The 21,651-nt window shown below is 33.7% G+C and overlaps 1 protein-coding gene across 1 annotated transcript in view; it reads left to right on the forward strand.

Annotated features, from left to right (window-relative positions):
* Positions 1-21,651, forward strand: part of LRRC7 (leucine rich repeat containing 7) — a 508,503-nt gene that overhangs the window by 378,586 nt on the left and 108,266 nt on the right. Inside the window, exons 14-19 of the mRNA XM_081818633.1 lie at positions 7,638-7,767; positions 8,778-8,893; positions 12,817-12,886; positions 14,847-14,946; positions 17,608-17,732; positions 19,734-19,982. Of these exons, the coding sequence (XP_081674759.1) occupies positions 7,638-7,767; positions 8,778-8,893; positions 12,817-12,886; positions 14,847-14,946; positions 17,608-17,732; positions 19,734-19,982 (790 nt within the window). The remainder of the gene's footprint in view (positions 1-7,637; positions 7,768-8,777; positions 8,894-12,816; positions 12,887-14,846; positions 14,947-17,607; positions 17,733-19,733; positions 19,983-21,651) is intronic.

The following is a 21,651-nucleotide window of genomic DNA, read 5'->3' on the forward strand; positions in this document are numbered from 1 at the left end:
CAATGAAACTGATCTGTTTTCATGCCTGCTAACACAATAGCATTCTGTAGCCCATAGATCCAAGAGTCATTTTCACTTTTAAGTCTTATTATTTAAGAAATACAATTTGTAAGGCTATACTTGCTATAGATAGTTATGCCTCTGATAGATCTGGGAAAAGTAAATTGAAAGCCTCCTGGAAAGGATTCATCATTCTAGATGTCACTAAGAACATTTGTAATACATGGGAAGAAGTCAAAATATTAAGATTAACATGAGTTTGGAAGAAGTTGATTGCAACCTTCATGGATGACTTTTAGGGGTTCAAGAATTCGGTGGAGAAGTAACTGCAGATGTGGTAGAAATTGCAAGAGAATTAGAATTAGAAGTGGAGCCTGAAGATATGATGGAAGTGTTGCATCTCATGATAAAACATCCAGTAGATGAGGAGTTGCCTCTTATGAATGAGCAAAGAGACTGGTTTCTTGAGATGGAATCTACTCTTGGTGAAGATGCTGTGAAGATTGTTGAAATGACAACAAAGGATATTACATAAACTTAATTGATAAAGCAGCAGCAGGGTTTGAGAGGACTGACTCCAATTTTGAAAGAAGTTCTACTGTATGTAAAATGCTAACAAACAGCATCACATGTTACAGAAAAATGGTTCATGAAAGGAAGAGTAAACTGATACGGCAAACTTCATTGTAGTCTTATTTTAAGAAAGTTTACAAAAACCTTCAGCAACCACCACCCTGATCAGTCAGCTGCCATCAACATCAAGCCAAGACCCTCCACAGCAAAAGGATTATGACTCACTGAAAGCTCAGATGATGGTTAGTATTTTATAGCAAAAAAAAAAAAAAAAATTAGAATATGAACATTTTAGACATAATGCTATTGTACACTTAATATTACACTGTAGTATAGTATAAACATAACTTTTACATGCACCAAATATTATAGGAAAACCAAAATATTCATTTGACTCACCTTATTGTGACATTCATTTTGTTTTGGTGGTCTGGAACCAAACCCACAATATCTCCAACTTACGCCTATATATCCCTTTCTACTAAACCTTTGCAAATACAATTAAATTCTACACATCATCTAAAATTTGTCTAGCTCCAGTGCCTTACTAATCAATTGCAGGTAGTTTTACATTTTGTCTACTAGAAGGTTTTGTTTATATGAAACAATGCATTTTAAAAAGGGAATATCACAGGATAACTTTTACATATTTCAGAAATATTATTCAAGATTTTTTTTCAGGGTACTCTCCACCTTGAAACAGGTCATTTTATTGAAGTGTCATATATATACCAGGGACTTAACATACATTTAATCCTCTTTGAAACTCTCAGTATTAGGCATTATCAACCAATTTTACAGATGAGAAAACAGGGATTAATCATAGACAGAAGTCACTCAGCTATTAAGTGGTCACAATAGAATTAGAACCCAAGCCTGTCTGAATATTTTCCACTGAATTACATTATTTCTATTGTATTAAAACTGAACAAAGAAAATGAAGCCCAAAGCCATTTATTTTTATGTTTGTTAGCATCTACGTTAATAGAACATTTAATAGTATCTAATGGTTTCTAATAGTTATGAATGATGTTAAAGTGAAATTACAGATTATCCATGTAATATATTCACCATCTCTCTTACTGATTAGCTAGGTAATTGAGGGTTAATGATACAGTAATATCTTCCCAGCCAAAACTAATTCATGAAGACCAAACTAGAGAAAAATGTAGAGACTATTTTTAGAAAATTAAGTCAATACTATTATTTTTGTTTAATTTCAAGCATTACAACCCTCAGTAGCCTACTTTAGTAGTAGTTCTAACGTGTGAACTAAGGCAAAGCTTTACTGAGCACAACTCTTGTAATATTTAATATAGATTTTAGCTTTTATGAGCGTGTCATTTTGTGTGTGTGTGTGTGTGTGTGTGTGTGTGTGTTTAAATGATACTCTTGAAATATTTGCAGGGGGCGCCTGGGTGGCTCAGTTGGTTAAGCGACTGCCTTCGGCTCAGGTCATGATCCTGGAGTCCCGGGATCGAGTCCCGCATCGGGCTCCCTGCTCGGCAGGGAGTCTGCTTCTCCCTCTGACCCTCCTCCCTCTCATGCTCTCTATATCTCATTCTCTCTGTCTCAAATAAATAAATAAAGTCTTTAAAAAAAAAAAAGAAAAAGAAATATTTGCAGGGACTTTATTTAAATCCTTACAACTAACTCAGTGTGTGGTCCTACGACCAGCAGCATTTACATCACCTATGAACTTGTTATAAATGCAGGATCTAGGCCCACCCCAACCGCTGACTCTGAGTTTGCATTTTAATAAGTTCTCTTGGTGATTCACAGGCACTCTGAAGTTTGGGAAGCACTGCTTTAAAGTATTTTACACTTTCTTTGCAGTTTGTTTTTCCTTTTAATGTGTTCAATTATAGACTACAGATAACAATTCTAAAAATAAAGGGAGGAAATTTTGGTCTATCTTTTTTTTGCAAAAAGTATAATGAACATATTTTTATTAAGCTATAACTGACATAACATTATATTAGTTTCAGATGTACAACATAATGATTCAATATTTGTATATATTATGAAATGATGACTATAGTAAGTCTAGTAGCATTCATCACCATACATAGTTATAAAAAAATTTTTTGCTTGTGATGAGAACTTCTAAGATCTATTCTCTTAACAACTTTAAAATATGCAATACATACAGTATTGTTAACTGTAGTCACCATGCAGGACATTATATCCACATGGCTTATTTATTTTGTAACTGGAAGTCTGTACCTTTTGACCACATTCACCCATTTCTCCCATCCCCTATCCCCACTTCTGGCAAGTGCCAGTTGGTTCTCTGTATCTATGAGCTGTTTTGTCGTTTTGTTTTAGGTTCCACATACAAGTGAGATCATACAGTATTTGTCTTTCTCTGGTGACCAATTTCACTTATTTTGCTCTATCTTTTGAAAGCCAGTGATAATCTGAGTAAATGTGATATAACTGTTTTCGTCAAGGAGGATCCTGTATTAAAATACCTTAAGTGATTCCTAACAAGATTGCCATCAACAAAGTCAGCTGGAATGTTATGAGTTTAAATCTTTTGAATTTCAGAGATCATTGAAGAGTGTGTATTTTGCATCTAATATCTTTCTCTATAACCCAGAGATGTAAAATTCTTCCAGACTATAAATTATTAATTCAGTACAGCCCATAGTGCAGTTAAAATGTTGTCTTTTTCAATGCAGGAAGTTCTCACTTTGCACAGGGGTGGAGGACTGTGAAAACAACCATTCAAGCTGAAACCATTCAACAGTCTTAATAATCAGTGAGGGAGGGGCGCCTGGGTGGCTCAGTCGGTTAAGTGTCCGCCATGGAGCCCCCCCCCATGGGTTGGGAGCCTGCTTCCTCCTCTCCCCCTCCTTCTGCCACTCCCCCTGCTTGTGCTCTCTCTCTGTCAAATAAATAAATATTACAATCTTTAAAAAAATAATCAATGAGGGAAAACTATGATAGTTCTGCCTGAAGGTCTTTAAAACCTTTTTTAAAACATTAAATACTATTATGGTTGTTTATAAGTGTATAGGGAAATGGAAAAATAATAAAACTATTATTCATCTAGTTCACTGTCTTTGTAAACAGTAGGAACATTAAGAATTAAAGTGGGCTTTTTGTAAAAAAAAAGTTATCAAGATTAGTTTGAACAGTACTTGCCTTCTTTTCATCATGGTAAATCATAATTCAGAGTGAACGTCTTTCCTATGCATCAGTGAATTATACTCTGGTTTATCTTCGGATCGTATAAATCTTTCGCCTTTTACTATGCATCAGTGAATTGTATTTTTAAGCTTAAATAGGCTTCCAAACTTCTATCCTTTGTGCTTTCAGTGTCATGAGACATTCCTGAGAGTCCCTTTTTTTTTAAGATTTTATTTATTTATTTGACAGAGAGAGAGAGAGCACAAGTAGGGGAAGCGGCAGGCAGAGGGAGAGGAAGAAGCAGGCTCCCCACTGAGTCAGGAGCCCCATATGGGGCTCAATCCCATGTCCCTGGGATCATGACCTGAGCAGAAGGCAGACGCTTAACCAACTGAGCCACCCAGGGGCCTCCCTGAGAGTTCCTTTAATGTGAAGTTTATTACCAGTGTCACTTCCTCTAAGTCGTCTTCATCCTTTGCATTACAACCACTTCCCTCATTTATGTCAATAAGCTTGCTGCTAAGTTCCTCTGGCAGCGTAGGGAGGGTCCCATGAAGAGTGGCAGGCAACATCCCCACAGTCAGCTATTTCTTCGGTAGCTCTAGTTATGTTTGTCCAGGCCCTGCAAAGTTGTTTGCACTGTGTGGTGTAAGTTTCTGTTGTAATGCACGCGTATCACTTGCTGTGACTTCCTGCCATGATGCTTGCAAATTTTCATTTGTACGCTTTATGTCATATTTCTTCCAAAACTCAGCTAAAGACATTGTATGATTTCCAGCTGTAGCATTGATAGCCTATTCAAAAGTCTGTGTAAGATAGGCTTTCAAAGTTGAAATAACTCCTTGGTCCATTGGCAGGGTTAATGAAGTTGTCCTTGGTGATAAAAAGCAAGTTTTCACATTTTCATTTAAATCACCAAGACAATTAGGGAGACCAAGAGCATTTTCCAACAGTAATAGTGCTATAAATATTAAATTATTATACTTACAATATCTCTCTACTGATTGACAAGAAGGCAAAACAACGGCATGAGGTACTGTTTGTGGTTTTAATGGGATGACAGATGTCTAGGGACAAATCGCTGACAGCCTTAGAAAGAAGGAATGTGACAGTTGCTGATCATGATGCGCATCTGCTATTTACACTGTGATTTGTGGGCCCCAGAGTTAAGAGTGAAATCTATGTTTTATGCAGTTACTCACAGTTAATATATAGAAGTTTGAGCGTTGGTGATGGGGGGATAATGTTATTTAATGAAACCATGATGACTGAAATGTGTTCATATCAGAACAATGCAAAGTAAGGGCTGCTTTACTGTGAGTCAAGATTAACCTCAAAACATGTTTTTATTTTAAAGAATGTTTTTATAAAAGAAAGGAAAAATGAGAAACCTCCATTATATTTGAACTGTTTAAGTCTTTGACTTCTACCTCTGAACATACATCTGAAATTTTTATTTTTAAAAGTCTCCAGTACTTTTATGACCACATGCTGAGTACATTACCCTAAACCATTGACAGATGGTTTATTCAATTCTATCAAATTTATTAAGTACACTATATACGTAAGGCACTGGGCTAGACATATTTTTTAGAAACAAACTGTTACTGGGTTTCACACATACATTGATTCCTGCCCCCACAAACACACCACACACACGCACACGCACACGCACACGCACACATGCACACACAGCCATACGTGCCTGGCACCCTGCAACATAACCACCCCTGCATATGGGGGCCTCAAAGGATTTAGAAATGAATTTATCAGGGTTCACTAATACAAAGAGAAAATATTCCCTGAGCATGTATTTTATGGCAGGTCCTGGGCTAAATTCTTAACAGTATTTCATAAAATACTCAGAGCAACTGGATGCTGTCAGAATTATTAGTATCCTCTTTGCAAATGTAAAGAAACTAAGGCTCAGAGAAAAAGTTATATGCCTTATCTATGTAAAAGGAGAATTGTTCACTAAAGCAGCATTTGCTTACGAGATATTATTCAAAGCTGAATGCCGTGTTTCACTGCATCTGGTTATAACCAGTTGAAGCCGGTAAGGACCATGAACCATGAGTTACCTTAGTCAGGGTCAGACTCGACCTACCAAATTATTCTTTCCTGACCCGTGGTTAATGGGACTTGATTTACTTAACTGTACACAGACTTGTGAATTCATTCCACCCTCTCCATACTGCAAATGTTTAATCTTTAATGGGCGTATTCCACTGTGACCACCCCCTCTTGGCACTGACTCTTCCCCTTCGGAGCACTACTCAGTGAATTTCTTCCCTGGTATGTTCCTTTGCCTGGTAGGTAAATAAAATCAGCTTTGGTTTTTGAGCTGTAGTCGTTGTTTTATTGTTTGATACCCAAGATAACACATCTACCTAGTAAGTGACAGAGCTGAGGCACAAATCCATTCTAATTGACTTAAAACCTATATGCTTAATTTCTGTGTTTACCCATTAACTAAATGATGGCAGTAAATTGCATTCCAGCCAACTAGTTCCAAGACGTAAAAAAAGGAAGCTGATGCTACAGCTCTAACTCCCACTAACTCTAATTCATTCTTCCCTTTACAACAGCAAGATCCTCACACTTGGGGGTTCCTTCCTATTACAGTAATAATGATGATGTGAATGGTAATAGCAGTGTAATAATATTAACAACAACATCAATGACAACTTAACTACAGATAGTGCTCCCTCAGTGACAGGCCGTCTTTCTTTCTCAGCTACCTCAAACCAGATATTGAAATGTCTTGTACCCTGGTGAAAACATGAAATGTGCATTTATACAATTTCTGGTTCTAAGTCTGGGTTAAAACTGGCTATACATGGAGAAGTAAGGATTGTGAAAAACTACAGAACTGTGTTCATGAGAAGGCAGCGCCCATTACTCCGTTTCTGTTGCTCATCATGGAAGAATCACAGCCCGGGATTGCCAGATTTCCCTCTTTCAAGAGGCACCAAAAGCCTAGGTCATTATGTAGAGTTTACCACGCTTTAAAATACTATGTAGGGGTGCCCGGGTGGTTCAGTCAGTTAAGCATCTGACCCTTGGTTTCGGCTCAGGTCATGATCTCAGGGTCGTGAGATTGAGCCCTGCATCAGGCTCTGCACTCAGTGTAGAGTCTACTTGAGATTCGCTCCATCTGCTCCTCCCCACTGCTCTCTCTCCCTCTAAAATGAATAAATCAGTCTTTAAAAAAACAAAATAAAATACTATGTAAACCAAACCAAACATATCTGCAGGCTGAAATGAGCCCTGTCCGTAACCTCTGCTACAGACGCCCTGACTAAGAGGCAGGAAAATACAGAGGAGGCATACTGTGTGCAGCTTTCCTACTTTGTGTGGCCTTGGGCAAGTTATTTAGCCTCTGAAGACCTCGATTTCCTTATCTGTAAAATGGGTTTAAAAATAATAACTATATTATAGAGTTGTCATAAGGTAAAGATTAGTTATTTCTATCTTTAAAATGCTTAGTAAAATACCTAAACTGTAATGATTTGTTGTTAATGCTTTGCCCCCTTTATCTTCCCTTTTGTGGATCTGCCCTCCACATACCTCTGCAATGCCAGTTATATGCGTCCATTCCAAAGATATGCATTATGAACATGAGGCTATAAATGGCACTTTAGTTGTATAAAAACAAACAAACAAAACCTTCTGTCATTTTCAATGGCTCAGTTAAATGGCAGGGGAGTTTAGAAAGGGAAAAAATAAGCCATATTTATTTTACTAAATTGAACCACTCATTAAATGGTATTGAACCACTTGGCTGAACTGATAAAATAATTTATATGATACTGTTGTCACTAGATGAATAAGGTTTTTTGTTCAGTGAACTTGGATATGTGGCTTTTTAAAAGCTCTTTCTCCATTTTGCCTTTTAATATGTCTAACTAATGTATTTAACTTTTCAGTTTATCTTTATTGGAAGAATTTGACTGCAGCTGTAATGAACTGGAGTCTCTACCTTCTACTATTGGCTACCTTCATAGTCTTCGAACATTAGCAGTCGATGAGAATTTCCTTCCAGAATTACCCCGAGAAGTGAGGAATAAACTTGTTTCTGTTAATTAACTTTTAATGAATATGTTTTGGGATTAAGTCTTAACAGGTGCAATGACAACATAGATTCGTGAGTTGAGCTGTCAATGTATATAGGAAACATCTACATATGTATGTGTTAATTATTCTTTTTTAAATAATAAGTGATAAGTTCTTTGACCCAGAAAATCCATTTTACTTAAACATTACTTGCAAAGAAAAGTAATAAAATATTGTAAGTTAATCAATGCTAAGGAATATAATTTTAAGTAATTTAATTTAAATATTTTGCTTTTATGAACAATAATAAGTAACATTCTGGGATAATTACATTTCCATTTCTGAAGTGAAAGATTTTTAATGTAAATAGCTTTTTTTAAAGTATCATGTGGTGTGATAATATTATTTTTATTTTAGAATTCACCAAAAGGTTAGTTTTTATTTCTAAGTGGAATTTTTATTTATTGTCAAGAAAAAAATGTGAAGTATATTTTCAATTTAGCATTTTCTACTAAACATTTCCACAATGAAGGAACAATAGTCAATATGTCATTATTTTAGAGCCAAAAGTTATGAATAAACATGAGAAGTATCATTGTAACACGAAATAAAACTAACTTGGCTATGAAAATGTCAACAATATTTTATCTTTTGTGTTTGAGTGATCTATTAGAAACATAAATATATTAGTACTTACTTGGATGGACTGTAAAAACAATGTTATTTATGAAAACAATGAAGCTAATGAGCATTCTAATAATAAAATTATAAAGAAAATTCTTCCTAATATGCAAAAGAATATGAGATATATGTTGTCTTAACATCTAAAGGAAAATATATATAATATATACACATATTTTAAAGAGAGATTATAAAAAATAAAGCAGTAGACATATTAAGAGAGTCTTAAAAGTGATAAGGAAATCTGTAAATTAAGTTATTTTAATATTAAAAATTAATATAAAAATAGTTTACCGTGTATTTCTTTACTTACTTTCTTTTGTTACCCATAGATTGGAAGCTGTAAGAATGTAACAGTAATGTCTCTACGTTCCAATAAACTGGAATTTCTTCCTGAAGAGATTGGACAGATGCAGAAGCTAAGAGTCTTAAATTTGAGTGACAACAGGTATTTCTGCAACATTTCACAATCACATATTAATTATTTACTGAAAGCAAACTATTGTTTCTTGTTAATTATTTTAGAAACATTTTCTGTGTCTTATGAAGTATATAGAATGCAGATCAATGTTTTATTGAGAAAATGGCAGAAGCTAAATTATTTATAAACTGATATTTCTGAATTTTATTATTTGATTAAATTCAGATCATATATTATGTTGTGTGTTTAAATTATATAAAATTTATACACCCAAATTTATATACCAAACCATCCTATATGCAGAAAGCATAATATTATGAAGACCTGAAAAAATTATAATAAAAAGCTACAAAATGTATTAATTAAAATCATGTATATAAGTATGTATGTATGTATGTATGCATATATATATGTTTTCATGTACACATTTATGTCTCCAGTAAATTAACTGGGCAATGGGTGTGTTGTCAACACCACCAGAATCCTGGTAAGAATATTGCCAATTAGCTAATACTCAAAAGTCATAAAGTTTGTACATTATTGTAAGGACAACCAAATGGTTATTTAGTCATGTTCAAAGCAGGACAAAAAAAAAGAAAGAAAGAAAGAAAGAAAAGGTAGGTGCTCTTCTTGTGACAAAGGTGTTATAGTGGTGGATAGGCAAAAAGAAAAAGCGAAACTGAATTCATCTTTTTTCCACAATTGTTCTCAAATAAGAAAGGATAAAAATAAATATTGACTGAAGAGAACTGCTAAGTAGACAAAGTGATTACAGAATAGAATGTATGAACTCTGTTTTCAATAAGTTTCAGTCAGACAAATGATAGAACAAGAAACTGAGAGACTGAACAAAACTGTCAAAGATGACTTTTATGGATCATTAAGAATATTCAGATCTGTAAGTTTCAAGATAAGTGTACGAGTTCTCGTTTGTTTAAGACAAATCATAATAATAATGTGGCTTTCAAAGACTATTCTCTTAGTAATTCAATAATACTCCCACGTAAGAGAATAAAACATTTTATTAAAAGGTTTGGGATTTCGTTCTTAAAATCAAGATGACAAGGAAGCTTCACAGCTTGGTACAAGAGTAAGTCATATCAAACCAACCTCATCTCCTGTTTTGACTGAGTCACCAGACAGGAAAATGAGGGAAATGCGTTGAATGTTGCTAACTTTCAGCAAAACATTTTTCAAAATGTTCTAATTAATATTCTTATGAATAAGGTTAGGAAATATGGTCATGGAGATATCATAAGAAGATGGATTCTCAGTAGATTCCATTACAATCCCCAACAGAACTAAACTCCATTACTGTTAACTTGGTGGGAGGTTTTCATGATGAGTTATAGAAGTCTCTTAAATTCTTAGTCCACTCAACTTTTATTCATTAATAATCTGCATGATGATATAGAAAATATGCTTATCAAATATTTAAAATGACCCATAATTAGAAGTACTCCTAGTACTTGGGTGTTGAGTTGTTGAAGTTCTTTATATATTTTATATATTTTTGATATTAACCCCTTATCAGGTATATCATTTGCAAATATCTTCTTCCGTTCAGTAGGCTGCTTTTTTTGTTTTGTTGATGGTTTCTTTCACTGTGCAGAAGTTTTTTATTTTGGTGTAGTCCCAATAGTTTAATTGTGCTTTTGTTTCTCTTGCCTGAGGACACTATTTAGAAAAATGTTTCTATAGCTGATGTCAAGGAAATTACTGCCTGTTTTCTTCTAGGAGTTTAATGGTTTCAGGCCTCACATTTAAGTCTTTGATCCATTTTGAGTTCATTTTTGGGTATGGTGTAAGAAAGTAGAAGGGCTACTAATGAAGTTATTTATTCAACAAATAAAGGATACTTCAGTAACTACCATGGGACAGACATATTGCTAGATGCTAGAGTAAAAGATATGAGTAAGACATTGAGAATCTCGCAATATCAGGAACTTAATTTCTCTCCTAGTACAGTGACTGGAACATAGTATAGAGCCAAATTAATATTTTTTAATTAATGAATTAATCAGTGCATCTTAGCCTACAGTTAAAATTAATATTCAGCCAAAGCTGAGGCCAAAATTGAATATTACTATCAGAGAAAGAACTGCCTGGATAAAATATTAAATATGAGATGTTATCCAAATGTCTTGACTATCACAATTTCATATTTATAATGGGATAGATTTTAAAAGTTTGGTATTATAGTTTAGGAACAATTATTCCTTTGCACTGTCAAATGCAAGATTGCTTCTATGGTCAATTTATTGCACATTTGTGATATTAAACAGAGGCTCACTTTCAATGCAGGTTACTGGAAGCAAGGAGAAATGAGTGTAACTCATCCTTCTCTAACAGTTTCTTTCTTTTCTTTATACTCAATATTTATAACTGAATTGATGATGATTTATCATACATTTATTGATATGATTCTGGAAATCTCATGTAATTTTGAGGTGGCAGAATTGATATTCTGCTTTTAATTCACCTCCATACAATGTGAGAAATTCTTCCCATAAGACCTTACTTCATAATTCCTGGCTTAAATGGAATTAAATAACTAAAAACTACAAACAGTTTTTATGTAATTTGGTTTCATGTTATAAATACTAATATAACAAATTACTCTATAAAAAGAGAATTATGATATGTTAGTTTCTGTTACTCTTTATATTCTTATTTATGTTTTATAAATATTTATGAGCTCAGAGAGGTTATTATATTCTTCCCAAAGTTATCTGGTTAACACACACTGTTGATATTTGTATTGGCTGTCAATATCTTTTCATACTTATTAAATTATTTGAAAATGTTTAACTGCTTTTACACATTAAACTACTTCCATAATCTTTATGAATTATTGTAACATTTTCCATTTCCATTATCAAAATATATGTACTCATCAGTTGGCTGAAAGAGTTCCTGAAATTTTTATTCCAAGTTCTATCTAAAATGTGTATCTATATTCAAAAGTGAATATGCAGAAATTAACAATAAATCCATCAGCATGCCTTGATTGTATTAGCACTTTGCTGAGTAGTTATGATGGTAACCTATGTAATCACAATTCATTCATCATGCACAATCTCAGGGATATCAGATAGCATGTTTAAATAGGCATTTGGCGATTTGGTCCTCCAAAGGCTGAAGCCAAAACTAGATCATTTCGACTGAATACCAAAGCTGATGCCAAACTTCATGTACGTCAAAATGCATTTTTTAAGATTCCCTCTTGGAATATTTACTACACAATATACAAAGGGTGAGAGAACAAAAGGACACACTTTCGGGAGTCAACGTAACATTGGGAGCTGTAGATACCTTTAGCAGTGTGACAGACATGACCCCTTCCCATCACTGAGGCAACAGTTTTGTGGGGATATCAGCCAGTAAAAAAAGTAATCACAAAAATAAATATATAACTATAAACTATGGTATGTTCCATCAAAGAAAATATAAGGTGCTTTGAGACTACATTGGGGAAAGTACTTTAAATGAAGAGTCAGGAAAAGCCTCTTTGAGACAATGACATTCAAGGTGAGAACTAAAGGACATGTGGGATTTAGTTTAGTGAAGTTGGGGAGAAAGAATATTTCAGACAGAGAGAAAAGTTTGGCTAATCCTCATAGTGGGCTAATAGAAGGCCTGTCAGTGGCACTGGGAAGACTTAAGTCAGGAAAAGAGTCGCAGAAGTTTCTGGAGAGGCCCAGGGGGCCAGATCTTGTAACATTTGACAAGGCATATTAACAATTTTGGATTTTATCCTAGATATAATAGGAAGCATTTCAAGGTTGTAAGCAGGAAATTTTCACTTTTTAAAGATTGCTCAGACTACTGAAGAGAAAGAATTGGAGAGAAGAATGAAATGAACAAGTTACATTATTTTAAATAATTCTTCATAAAAATGAACTATATCCATCTTCACCCCTGCTATTAGAATTTTCTTGTTTTTGCAGATTGAAGAATTTACCATTCTCATTTACCAAACTTAAAGAGCTTGCAGCTTTGTGGCTTTCTGACAATCAGGTAAAAACTTTTATTACCTGATTTATTTTATTTATTAAGATAAAATCTAATTAAAACTTTGAATTACTAACTTATTCCCAATAGATACCCTTGACAATTATTACAAAATATAGATTCTTTATCTTCTAGAAGAGAGATTTTTGTAACGATAGCAATTCAAGTATGTATTTCATTGCTACAGACAATATATTGAGTCCTATAATCCCCACCTTCTTTAAATACTTTGATTTAACATCTACTTCATTCTCAGAGATCTAACACACAAAATGATCATTTTCATACCTTTTGATTTCTAAGTAGTACATGTATGTCCTCAGGGGACATTCTCTAATTATATCTCTGAAGGTAAAGAAAAAATCATTAACACAGTTCCCACAGAGGGAATTATTATCTTACATGTTTTTTTATACTGTTAATTATAATCAACTTAATTCTAAAACTTAATACAAGAAGTTTTCAGATATTTTTTGCAACTGCTGTCAGTACTTTCTGTGAAATTGGTTTGGTATTATTTTTTATACTCATAAAAGTAGATTATAAGTGAATCAGTAATTGAGTGTTAATGAATAACTTTAATAAGGAAAATAACAAGAAACAGTTGAAGACATCTGATTTGCCACCAGAGAAAAACTGGTGATAGACAATTTTGACATAGTTTATTAGTCTTTTTTACTTTTTTCTTATAATCCTAAAATTTTGAAACACCTATTCCCAAATATGAATAGCCAAATGAAAACAAATCATCTTGAATTTAGTTTCTTATCATTATTTCCTGAGCATAAAAGCAGCATTATTGGTAAATGAATTGTTCAGACTTCTAGGTATTGGGCTACTTTTGTGAAAAAATAAAATAAATCTCTACAAAATGTAAGTGCTAGAATGTTTGTATTCCTACAGTCATTATAGCACTTACTTCCATCTGCTGAGTAAAAAAGTTAGATTGTCATTCAAATTCAAATTTTATCAATGAACTATAGATTTTTCAAGGCATTAATATATCATTATAAATAAATCATTTTTGGATTCAATGTGAGCTATGCTAATGGATCAGTCAATGCTACAGTCTTGCATTATGAAAAAACATCCACTAATATCATGATTTATTATTCTTGTGGGAGAATGAACTGAACAGTGACTGCATCATTTAACTTTTATTTAGAACAGTGATTTAATGTGTTTCTGACTCAGTTTCATGAGACAAGTTGGTATCCCAAATCCCCTTTGTGCTTCACTCCTGTTGATAAATGTCATGAAATAAGTGGATTTTTTAAACATTAGGTATCATCATTTCCAATATATTTACATAGATAGTATATTTATATATATAGCATATAATATCAGAGTTCTAAAACACCCTTCAGAAATAATATTTCTAAAATCAAATTAATAATAAAGAATGGAATATTACTATCCATAAGAAATATATTGTTGATAGAGCAGACACAAAAAGTACAACTGTTTATTTTTATGTAGACTCTGTCTTTGGTTACAAAAATATCTCTTAAAAAATGCTTATGTTTTAACCTAATTAAATTCATAGATGATCTTGCAATGGCATGAATGTGATAGCAATTTCCATTTGTCTTTTTAGGGCAGCAGCTTGTGAAAATGAATGAGCATATAGAACCACACCAAAACTCACTTATTTGAAACAATTTAATACATCTTGCTCTCTTTAAGATTAAAACTGACATTGCCAGTGAAGATGAATAGGTTTTGTAAAAGAGTATACTAGAGAAAAAGAGACTCTCAGCATGAAGACCTTAGAATTTGAGAATATTCCTCAGCAATAGTCTTATTTCATGAAATCCTTTCTTATGTCATTACTTTTTTCCTTGCCTTTCTTTTAATTGTTCATTCAGCTCAGTGAGGCCAGACTATTGACCACTATCTTCTATAAAAGTAATATTCTTAATATTTGCTATCTTATTAATCTAATTTATATGTTCTTTGCTTCTAGTCCAAAGCCCTTATCCCTTTACAAACTGAAGCCCATCCAGAAACAAAGCAAAGAGTATTGACTAACTACATGTTTCCCCAGCAACCTCGTGGTGATGAAGGTAAATTGTCAGTAAAAATTTCTCCTATGCTTATATGATAATGAATAAAAGGGATTAGTTTTATTCTGATCTCTAGACAGGAATCCTGGCCCATGGGCAAGGCTATAAAAATAATCACATGACACATACAAATCATCCAGGAGTTAACCCTAAGCTTAAATCTTACCTTCCATAATCAACAAGGAAGAAGTCAAACTTTCACTATTTGCAGAGGACATGATACTCTATATAGAAAACTTGAAAGACTCCACCAGAAAACTGCTAGAACTGATAAATGAACTCAGTAAAGTTGCAGGATACAAAATCAACGTGCACTATAATGTTTTAAATAAGATTCCAAAAATGTAACTCTCCCTCTTTACATTTTACGTGAAAATGTTTGTTTTTAGGAACAACTTCTCTTAGTGGATTGCAAGACATAGGACTAGTTCACTAAATGTAATATCCAGCTAACTGAAATGAGCTAAGAAGAGTCAGACCTTAAGGAAGGTTCAACGAACTGTTTTATTTTCTGTGTTCACCAATTTCATGGACACAATTTAAACATTTTGCCCAGTGATCCCTGGCCTCAAATTATTTCATGTTAAGAGTCAACCATAAAGAGATGACTTGAAAATAATGACCATTCTTTGTCTTTCAGGTTGAATTGCTCTAAAGGATGTCAGTAGCTCTGATAGAAATACTTGTTGAAAACCTAAACCGTTTTTTTAATTTTTTAAATTTTTTTTAAAGATTTTATTTATTTATTTGAGAGAGAGAGAATGAGAGAGAGAGCACATGAGAGGGGGGAGGGTCAGAGGGAGAAGCAGACTCCCTGCCTAGCAGGGAGCCCGATGCGGGACTCATCCAGGGACTCTAGGATCATGACCTGAGCCGAAGGCAGTTGCTTAACCAACTGAGCCACCCAGGCGCCCCCCCTTTTTTTTTAAATTAAATCTTCTATCCTTTATGATGACAAATTTCATAAAATTTTTATAAAAGAGATTTGTCCTTTACCATTTGGAACTCTGCATAGGCTCCTTAGCCCAAGCCAGAACAGGCTGCCACACATATTTTCTACAGTCTTACAGTAATGGTAATTCTTAGAAGAGTAAACCCACTTTAATGCACCCATGGACTAAATCCACCCAGTTGACTTGAATGAGAGCATCTTTTAAAAGCAACTATCTGTTTATGGATCTATTTTCAGGGATAATTATAATAAACACCTTTAGTCTTTATGACTTATAAATATAAGTGAATCATTTTGGGATACTTTAGAATATTTTTATTCACATTTTGACTTACAAAAGTAGGAAAAGGAAAGACTTTTCTTTTTTTTTTCAGACTTCAGTAAAATTGATCTTTTGAATTTATGCAAGAGAAGGCACCATGTTTACATATACTATAAGAAAAACCTTAAGGAAGGATTGTTTTTATTCGTACAACTTTACTTATATTTTCATATTAGTATCCCTTGATTACCAAAATATTTCATTTCCAAAAAAACGTAGGGAAAAGTGAAGAGTCTCAGATTTGCTAGTCATTTCTGAGATACTGTCTAGCAGATTAAATCCCTCATTTATTGCAGGGAGTGAGGTAGATCTAGTCAGGCAAGGTGTATGATGTTAAGGAATTAGCCTGGTTTTGTTTTGTTCTGTTTTCCTTTGAGGAAAGACGAGTTGGTAATAGAAAAATTTTCTTGAACTTTAAGTAAGTCACCCTTTGGCTTTTCAGGCAGAAGTATAATAAATGAATTTTCAGAATCCCTTGCAACAAAGAAGGAAATATATGATAAAGGGCATCTTTTGGGAAAGAATTTAGCCTAAACTAAGTACTTGTATTGTGTTTTCATGTGATCTTCACAATTAATGTTGGTAAGGAAGATATTACTATTACCCTACATTTTGATATAAATTAAAGATTTATAAGCCACTTATTTTCCTTGTTCATTTGAGACATATTTAGACCAGTTTTTAGACCATAATTTTAAAGTTATCCTAAAAACAAGCTCCCCTCCATTACCCCCCCCTCCACATACATACACTAAAAAGAAAAGCTTGCAATCTCATACATTTTACTGAAAAGCCAATGTTATGTAGTATCTTTTATAAAATCCTGATAGAGTTTAGTGGCTGCAGATATGGGTATGGGCTCTGTACTCACACAGACATGGAATACAATCCTGCATTGACGCAGAGAAGCTGTAAAACTTTGAGCAAATCTCTTAAAACTCACCTAGAGTTTTCTCATTAACAAACTGAGGATATATTAGTACTACCACTGGTGTGCTAGTGTGAAGATTTTAAAAAATAATGTTTTAAAATGTGTAGTCCAGCTCTCATTATTATTATTATTATTATTATCCTTTGGAGAGCCTGTTCTCCACACTAGAAAACTTCCCAATCCCAATATATAATTAATATGTATTAGGAAAGATGAATTTGAATTGAGATGTAAAAAAACCATGTAAACAAATATCAAGGGAATTTTATTCCCTCTCTTCTCTTTCTTTCCTTCTTTTTTCCTTTCTTTCCTTCTTTCTTTCTCTTTATTTTCCCCTTTTTTAAATTTTTGTACTTGTTTGTAGTACCTATTGCCATTTTTTGCATAGTGTACTGAGCTCTATTAATAACACTTCATGTAAAAAAAAAGCAATAATACTTTGGAATCTAACTATAGATTTCCAGTCAGACAGTGACAGCTTTAACCCTACACTGTGGGAAGAGCAGAGACAACAACGCATGACTGTTGCCTTTGAATTTGAAGAAAAAAAGGAAGATGATGAAAATGCTGGGAAAGTTAAGGTGAAACTTTTCATTTTGTTTCTTCTTTCTTCTCATTATTTTTGTTTGTCCATTGTTATGATTAAAATAGATTTTGGGACAGATTGCGTGACCTCTGCTTGAAGGTCAGCTACATCTTCACATCTCCTTCATTGTAGCAGGATGGTAATCTGAGAAGCAGTGGTGTGCTTCAGAATGAGACTCATGTCCCAATTCTGACTGAGCAAATTTGATACACCACCCCATCTTACAGAGTAACGACATGAAAGAGATTCAAGGTGAGAGAAAGCCAAAACAAACAAATGAATCTGAGTGATAGGCTTTACCTAAGCAACTTATTACATTTTTGAAACACTGAAATGGTTTTATTCTAATCACTAAACAAGGCACCAGGCAGGCCATATGAGACCAAAGAATACATTTAGGGAAGAGCCCATGGATTAATATGTTATATTGGCTTTAAAATATCTGAAAGATTTTATGTCTCTGGGGTATCTAGAAGAATTTATCAGTTTTCTGAAATGAGAAAGCAAGTTTTAAAGGAGGCAAGTGCCTAGTAGCAGGTGATATTCGATTTTTTCACCTCAAACATCTTTTGTAAAATCCTTTATTGGAACTAACTTAAGTCAAGTAACAAAGTGAAATTTTAAAATCTATATTTTTTCATTATTTAAATTTGAAGTGCAGAGAAAATTTTATCAACATCAGATCTTCATATTATCATCAGAGCAACATCTTGAATCTCTAATCTTTTATAGTATTATTTGTGTACTTTTTCCATCATGAATACTAACAGCTCTCACTCTGAGTGACTAATTGCCTAAGTAATTGTATGTGCATCCTATTAATAGATCTAAATTGTGTAATGTGTTCTTTTCTGTCCCCTCATTCCCACATTTTCTAAACTTTTTTCTTAAACCAACACACCCTGAAACCTTACTAGATTTAGACAGTAAGGTAATTGACAAAGCCTACCTCTACATCATTGTGGAAAATCCAAAGTGGATTCCCAAATCAAAATGATAGTTTTGATAAGATTTGAGTTTAAAAAAATGTTTCTGGATGCTTGGTTAGTGCTATCTAATAACCAAAGAAACATTTTTTTTAACTTGTGAATTTCTGGAAAAAGCAATGCCAAACTAAACAAAGACCTTTATAGCATTTCAGTTCTTCTTTTAAGATTTCATATGTTAAATCTAGAACCAATGGATGATGCATTCTATACTGGACCTCTGATTCATTCTTTTACTTCACTGAATGTCAAAAACTACATACTTAGTCCTAAAAATCCATATTCAAAGGATCTAATAAGAAAATAGTATGCTTAATATACTCTGGTATATGTGTCAATGAAAACATAAAATACAAACAGTTATTTAGAAGCCCTGTTTGTGTGTTATGTGGTCAGGTTTGTTTATAATCAGAGTAGGTTCATTATACTTTAGATTGCATTTTCTTTATGCTTATTTATATTTGATTTATTTATATTTTGGTGAAACAGTATGTGTTTCAAAAATCTCGAACACTTGGTTTTGACTAATTTGAATATTTCCAATGCCATTGGGCTATTGGACAAATTAGAACACAAACAAACTTCTAAATAAATCATCATGGAAGTATGATGAATGGAATATACAGAAATCTTACACTAAATTAATCACACTTCTCTGGTTCATTACATATACATTAAATTTAGCACCATTTTACCTTTCATTTACATAAAATTTAGGGAGGAACCACTGACCTCTGCCATCAACTTCCAAGTGGACTAGAGTATAATGCCCTACTTACAGAGCGTATAGTGTAGTATGAATGCTGCATTGTGTGAAAAAATCGTGACCCATTAGCTTCATATGATATTGATACTGTTTCATTACAAAGAGTTCGAACTAATTTTCTGATGGTTGTTTTAAGTGCATTACCCAGAGTGAAAAAAAAATCAAGAGTAGAAAAATGATAAAGTGAAAGTATTGCTACAGCGCTCCTCTTTCTCCCAGAAAATGGAGATTCCTTCTCCCACAGGATCACTCCTGCCAAGCCCCCTGGGAAAGGGGCCAGCGTGGGATTACTCTCCAACCTGCCAGACTGTCTGGCGATTGCTGCACACCATGGGCCAGGTGTGATCAGCAGATCCAAGATATGCCCGTCCCCCAGAATGACCCACAGCTGGCATGGGGTTGTATAAGTGGCCTCCAGCAGGAAAGGAGCATGTGTACTCCATTGCCAGTTGCAGCACAATCCACCACTCTTCCCTCTCTAAGTGGCAGACAGGTAGGCCTAGGTGTTTGGGGTAGGAGAATCCCCCATGTAGAGGCAACCTTGGAACAGTGGTTTATGGGGTATGTTCTGCATGAATTGGGGTAAGAAATGTTGATCCTACAGAAACCATCCAATTGCCAATGTTTGACCTCAATTTTTTCTGTTCGTTGACATTGGCAATGGGGTGGAGAGACCAAGTCAAGGGGGGGGGGACACCAATAATGAGGTGCCTAATGGTGGGATATATGGCATGATTTTTGAGTTGGGTGCTTCATTTTTATTTATGTTTTTATTTTTAAAGATTTTTTTTCTTTAAAGTGTGGGAATACCAATAGTTGAGCAGAATGTTGATGACACTATTGATAAAATCTAAATTGCCCCCACACATACACACATTTTTGTATTATCAATTCAGAGGGAGATTAAGTAACTAAAACCTGATTTTTAAAATAGCATGAGATTTGAATTGAGATTTGTTGAGAGTGGACTTTGAGCACAAAGATGGACATCTGTTGAAAAGCATCAATTTCCCTCTAATTTGAAGGCACAGATGATGAGAATTCCTGTAAGAGAAGATTGGTTTGGGAGTTGTGGCAAACAGGGCTTCCTTATCTCAGTGGGTTGGGTGTTTAAAAGTTCAATGAAAAAAAAAAATGTCTTCATGGGATGGGAAAGAACACTGCATTTTTGGTAAGCTTTACCATTCACATGTAATGGACTAGATTCTTATTCTGTGTCTTATATTCTTTCTGCAATATAAGGCCAGCTGAGAATCCTAACTAAAACTCCTATAGGTTTCCTTTCTGTGTAAAATGTTCTGATTAATTCCCAGGATAAGATCCCTAATGATCAGTAATCAAAGCATTAACTATTACTTCTCTTACTGGAATTTACAGTCAAACCAAATTAGAATTTAATCATTATATAAGAAAACCACAGTTCTTTGAGAATTCAAGATACCATCTCTAAATGCCCTAGCTATTAATACAAATTTTTTCTTCCATTGCTAAACTTTTGGGAGTCTCCAACATCTTGCAGCTGCTATTTGCATTTACTGCACTTTTTTTAGATCTGAAATATATAGAATGTTGTGAAACATTTCTATTTTTCTAAAATTAAAATGAAGTAACATTGCAGTGAAAATCTTGCATTTTAATAAAATGTATACGTAAAATGAACAAATACTTTATGGTGAGTGATACACACATTTTGGTAAGAATAATTGACAGTTTTTTCCCATCTATTTATATCATAAATGAATTTACATTATTTCTCCATCCCATATTAGAATGAGGGAATATTTCTAGCCTATGTACTTAGAAATATAAAGAAACTGTTCTTATTTGGGCATGACTGAACTATTAATAAAATCATATTTATGATCATGTTTTCTCATTTCTGAAGCATCGCACAAGAATTAAAAAGTAGAAAGGCGTAGGCAAAACAATCTGTAGAAGGGTATAAAATATGCTTTTACAGAACTTACAAACAACAATTATAAAATATTATAGTTTCCTTTAAGAAGAAATTATAAAATAGCTTTATGTTTTAAAAATTGAATTTATCTTGTTATTTAACTCAATAAAATTTACATTTTAGACTTACACCCACTATCTTTTCTCCAGGATTGTACAACTATGTGCTTACTTATATCAGGGAATAGCCCTGAGCCAAGTAACAC

The sequence above is a fragment of the Leptonychotes weddellii genome, chromosome 4 (assembly GCF_054177405.1).
Source record: "Leptonychotes weddellii isolate Sample4059 chromosome 4, ASM5417740v2, whole genome shotgun sequence".
NCBI lineage: Eukaryota > Metazoa > Chordata > Mammalia > Carnivora > Phocidae > Leptonychotes > Leptonychotes weddellii.